General features: G+C 39.7%; 1 protein-coding gene across 1 annotated transcript; it reads left to right on the plus strand.

The window, feature by feature from the left end:
- The first annotated feature begins 2,667 nt into the window (after positions 1–2,667).
- Positions 2,668–3,633, plus strand: LOC131218208 (uncharacterized). Its single transcript, XM_058212889.1, has one exon. It carries the CDS (start codon positions 2,668–2,670, stop codon positions 3,631–3,633), a length of 966 nt encoding a protein of 321 aa, XP_058068872.1.
- The last annotated feature ends 2,367 nt before the right edge of the window (positions 3,634–6,000 follow it).

The following is a 6,000-nucleotide window of genomic DNA, read 5'->3' on the forward strand; positions in this document are numbered from 1 at the left end:
TTGTTAGAACGTATATATGATACCGAGCGTGCCAAAGCCTTTTACAACTCGATCCAAACCGAACACCTATGACCCAAAGCGTTAAGATAAATAGATATGTAGTATTTTTATGAGAGAAAACTAAGCAATTCTACCATTTATTCAACTACTTGTAAAAGAAATTATGTAATTTGCAAAGTAGAAGATTTGTCTTTCTAATGAGTTCTTTTTGTTTTTCAGCCAAAAAGTTTATTCTCATTTTGATAGTAGAAATAACCTAATTCGTGTAATGTAAGAGTACTAAAAGGAAATCAATTGTATTAAATTAAAATAATAAAATAAAACGTTTGTGGCATAGATGGTGAGGCCCTAAATTAGGTCTTCTTTAGTCTAACGACTTGGGCATAAACAAAGGGAATTAGACGGTTTTCATTATAATCTCGCTCTCGATGTAAATGGAAGGAAATTGCACTACTCCTAATCTAGGTGGAGCATAGATGGACATGATTACTCTCTTGCTATGCTAAAAACCGGTGTAGCATAGCAACATAGACGAGTTACCCTAGTCTATGATAAGTTATGCTAGGATAAGATAACAAGATATGTAACATTGTGTTGTAGATTTGATTTGATATATGTTAAGTTGGTGAGGGCCTAGAGCTCTTCGATCTTCCTTATATATAGAATTTTAGAGCGGTTGTTGGAGAGAGATCTCCATAGCCACTTCTCATGTCTATTGATGTGAAAATTATAACTATCAAGGCAAGACAGTCATGGCCTATCAAATGATGCCACATAAGCTAGTCATTTATCATAAGTTGGCCATTGGTTGTGCACACTTTCTCATTCCATTACGCAGGTCAGAGTTCTCTGTAGGACACCATGCATAGATAATAATTATCCTTTCTTCCACTTGAACATGCATTGTGCATCATGAAAATCGACCAACTTGGTCTTGTTCTGTCACTTCATAGCTCTTTAAGCTTTTTTTTTTTTTTCCAAAGGATCAGTTGTATTGATAAGAAAGGAATTTACATCCAATAAGAAGTATATAGCCAATGTGATGATTAGTTAGCTGTATCACATGTGTTGGATGTTCGACACGTGTATCCTACTGTAGCCAGTTACCCTTATCCTTTTTGGGTTACTAATGAATTTAAGATTCTAATATCATTCAGCCGTCAAAGCAGTTGATAAAATATTCATTATATCTCTTATTAAGATCTTATTGCCATGTGACATTATCTGAGTCGTTGGATCTAACATGGTCAAATCAAGCATCATAAATTTTATAATTCATTTGGCTAATGAAGAATACAAATTAAATACATTTCTGTATCTGAATCGATATCACACACCGGCTGCACCAACTAAAACAAGTAAGCGAGGGTGTTGTTCACAAAAATAAAAAATAAGAAAAATAAGAAAAAAAGTTAATTATCCTATTATTTAGATTTCTAGATCGTGATTGGGTGGTTAAAAAAATCCAGTCCTATTTTCATAAACAAATGTCCACGAATCAATGACTATGTTTTTAAATTTGAGAATTTTGAGATTTTTACTTTGTCTATTAAGAGATTTGTGTTGCCAACACCACCCAGTGGTGGTGTGTCAATGTGTTGGGCACTGTGGGGCCCAACATGATATATATATTTTATATCCACACTGTCCATCCATTTTGCCCCTTCATCTTAGGTCATGAACCAAAATAAAAATAAAAATGAAGTAGGTTAAAGCTTAAGTGGACCGCACCACAGAAATAGTTGTGATTGAATGCCCATCATTAAAAACCTCTTGGGAGCTACAGGCAACTTGTAATGCCCTAAAATCCAACACTCGAGTACAAAGACCAAGATCCTGAATTCAAGCGTGTTAACTAAATAATAATCATGTGCATTACCACCAACTCTGATAAAGCCCCAGCTTTCGCTGATCGAGAGCAAAATTCTTACAGCGGAAACTCAAGTGTCACGGTATGAAATGCCATACATGGGCGTGATTTCCACACTTCTACATGTCAAATTTAACATTCGCATAAATCGGAATAATGTCGTACAAACAGCAGGTATCATTGATAAGTAAAGATAACTAAATCATAAAATATCAGGGTATATATAAAAAATACACAAGTCCAAAAGGTATTCATGGAGATCACACAAACCATAAATAATATGATATACACACAAAATATCTGAAATTTTATCAGCCCGAACAGGCTCATGGTTTCATTTTTATCGTGGTGATTGGTTCTCCCAGTTCAACCACGTTTCCCAAAATAAGAGCATTAATTTCTCTTCATTAAAGGGTTCGGAGGCGAGTTATCGTAAATATGAAGCCGAAGCCAAAAGTGGTGGAATTTTCGGGTTAAAAAACGCTATTATGGGCGATACCATGCGTATTATGCAGAAAAAGCAGGGGTTCACTTATTCTTGCATCCTTACAACGTACACTACCAACGTTTATTTGATAAGCTTAATCTAAAAGGGAAGTGTGGGGGCCATTGTGATGTTTCAATGACACGCAAGCCATCCTTCATTTCCCCCAAGTGTTCTCTATGATCTCAAAAACACAAGCAGATTTTACATTCAAAAATTCAGGTGGGACACAACACGTGATTTTAGACTTTTAGTCATGATTTTACATGGTGTGTGCACACATGATGGACGGATTTGATTATCATGGGAATCTATGTGGTCCTACATAGCTTCAAAGGAATTTCGTGTGGGGCACCGGTCCGCGTCCGACTACACAGTTTCGCCTTGGCTCTTGCAGCCAAAAGAATCTCCAACTGTGATTGCCAAAGAACCCGATGCGAACCCACACAAAGCGGCAAGCAATCCAAACATGGAGTGGTTGATTTCCATAATAGGCGGAGATGATCCAAAAGCCCGCTCCAAATGTCGGATACAGAAGGTGCCGGCCAGATTTCGCGAGAACAAAAAGAACAAGTATTTTATTCCTCAGGTAGTATCCTTGGGACCTTACCACCACAGCGACTATCTTTTCAAGACGATGGAGAAGCATAAGATCACGACAGCTAGGCGATTCATCTTGTACAACAAATCAAAGTTGGAGCAAGACACAACTCAAGTGATGGACAATCTCTTCAAGGAGGTTATGAATGTGGTAGCTGAGGCGAGAAAGTTCTACGCTGCTGAGATAATGTCCAAACTAAGGGATGAAGCTTTTGCACGCATGATGTTCTTGGATGGTTGTTTCGTTTTATATTTCATCCAAGGCATGAATAGAGGAAACATCGACTTAGAAATAAGCAATCGTCTCATTCTTCTCATTGTTCGAGACATGTTCTTGCTCGAAAACCATCTTCCATTGTTAGTCCTTGATGCTTTGATGAGCTTGAGATTCGATTCTAATAAGAAATTAAAAGGAAAGATTGTGAAATTCATCGAATGGGAAGTCCTACTTCCCATGGGATTATCGTTCTTTATCCCTCACTGGTGGTTTACTGGAAGAAGAGATGATGACCCGCTTCACCTCCTCGACGCTTTCCAGACCATGTTGCTGGGCTCTCATCCCTCAAATCCGAACAAAAAATACAGGTACAGACTACATAACTTCGGCTCCGTTATGGAACTCAAGGAAGTTGGGATTATGTTCGAGAAGAGCGACAGTGGATATTTGACAGACAGCTAGGTTGGAGGAAGACTTCTTCTTCCCACAACTATTGCTTCCACAAATCATCATCAACAATGCCACCATATCTCATTTGCTAAACTTGACAGCCTTTGAGATGTGCTCCGACACTCATTCCTGCTACGGTGTTACCTCCTACATTTGCTTTCTTAATACTCTCATCAACCATGGCGCTGATGTGAAGGAGCTCTTGTCTAAGCACATACTCCACCACGCCCTCGACAAGGTGGCATGTCTATTCAACGAGTGGCCGATCGAGATGGTGAACGATCTCGAACTGTACAGCGATATCAGTATGCGTATCCGCTGGCACCGTGATAGTAGAGCGGAGATATCCATAGCCACATGGTTGAAAAAATATTTCGGGAGCCCATGGACTGCCATCTCTTTCGTGGCTGCAGTTCTCCTTCTCGTTTTCACAGCCATTCAGACGTACTTTGCCGCCTTCCCTCGACGTTAAGGATGCGTTTTGCCTGTGACCATTTCATAATTTTACTTTTCTAATAAGGATTTCTTTCAAAAATGGTGACATGAGCCTCCTTCTATGTTGCACTGTGAAAGAAGAGATGTTCCTTCCATGATTTTCTTTGTAATGTATCTGTATCCATATTTGGATGGAATTTTAATCCTTTTATTGTATATAATATTTACTTTTTCAATGGAAAAAATCATTCCATGCATTGGGTGTCAGAACCGTCACCCTCTAGGCGGCATTCATGGGTGACGTATTATACAAAATCTAGCTGAGAGGGGTGGCCCTGGCCCTTTTTTGGAGTTGAAGCTGATACATTGTGAATTTTCTTATCAAAGGTCCATATTCAACTAGATATTTTATATGGCGATGATTATCCATTCAACGTAAGTTTTTTTTTTTTTTTTTTCAATCTGGCCCATCTAGGGTGGCCCAGAGAACATGGGCGGTTCCGATTATCAATCTGCAGGTCTTATCTGCAGGTGGGCTCCGATGATGTAATATGCGTTGGTAAAGCTGGGCATCGGACTGAGTCGAATCGGATTAGGTTCAACTCGACCCGGTCCGAGTTTTGCATCGCCTGACCCGAACTCGGACCGATCTGGGACCAAGACTGGGTTATCTGACCCAATCCGATCCTAATACATGCTGCCTTGGACCGATCCGAGTCCAACTTGGTCAGGAAAACCGAGTCGGATCGGATTGGGCCAGGTTCGGATCGGTTGTTTTCCCTTCCTTCCTCAACCCAGATAGCCGAACAGACGGTTCAAGTTGTCGATTAGAGCTAAATAGACTATCCAATTTCCAAATACTACTCATTAGATGCCCATAAATAGCACTCCGATCAAAATGGACGGCCCAGATTGTTTATTAAACTAACGATAAAACCCTAATGCCGATTCCAAGAGCTTTGAATAACTGATAGAAAGTTGGAGGAAAGCGCAGAGATTTCTGAGTATTTTTTAAATCAAAAAAGGGAAAAAAGAAATGGATATGAGAAAGTACGATAATAACCTTGGTGATAACCCTGTAGGAGATGTATGCTTGGACGCCATTACCCAATTTGACAGTGTCAGTTACGGAAACAGATAAATACGGCTGTGTTGAAGGAGATCTAGGGCTTTGTAATGACCCTGAAAGGCTTCTCTGCTGGAAAACCAAAAAAAAGAGATTTCCATTTTAGTCCCTCGATTCTAACATGCAAATACGAATGCAGGAAGAGAATATGGATGACAGTATCGTAATTACCGTGGGAGTAATGCCAAGGCGTAGATATCCGTCAAAACAGATCTAGCGCTCGTTCGTTGTTCGGGTTGGGTTAGGGTAAGAAAAGAGGGGAAAGGGATAGTCGGCAGGAAAGTTAGGGTATAAAAAATAAAAAATATATTTTATTCTACCCGCCTACCATTCGGTCCGGGCTTGTTCGGGTCGGGTCGGGTTGGGTCCATTCGGTTCGGATATCCGGGTCGGGTCGGTCCGAACAAAGGTCTATCCGGACCCGATCCGAAAAAGAATCACATCCATTGTAGTGGGTCCCACATGGACGTGGCCCACCAACTATATATATATATTAGTATAATATAAGTATAATATACCATATATATATATATATATATATATATATATATATATATATATATATATATATATATATATATATGGGAAAAGGTTCTATACGGTCGAGCTCATGGGAACTCCCCATGAGGTCGAGCTGTGTGGGCCCCACCATGATGTATGTCGAACATCAACACCGTGCATTTGATGGGTCCCCTTTAAATTATGGGATATCCCAAAAATCAGCCGTATACGGAACTCCGGTGGGCCATACCATCTAAAATCATGTGAAGACATGCCTAAAACATATAAAAGCACTTGGTGGGGCCCACCTAAAATTT

Source organism: Magnolia sinica, chromosome 11 (assembly GCF_029962835.1).
Source record: "Magnolia sinica isolate HGM2019 chromosome 11, MsV1, whole genome shotgun sequence".
Taxonomy (NCBI): Eukaryota; Viridiplantae; Streptophyta; class Magnoliopsida; order Magnoliales; family Magnoliaceae; genus Magnolia; species Magnolia sinica.

Bases quoted from the DNA above. Each gene is read 5' to 3' on its own strand.
- LOC131218208 (XM_058212889.1), top strand. From the start codon at position 2,668: ATGTGGTCCTACATAGCTTCAAAGGAATTTCGTGTGGGGCACCGGTCC.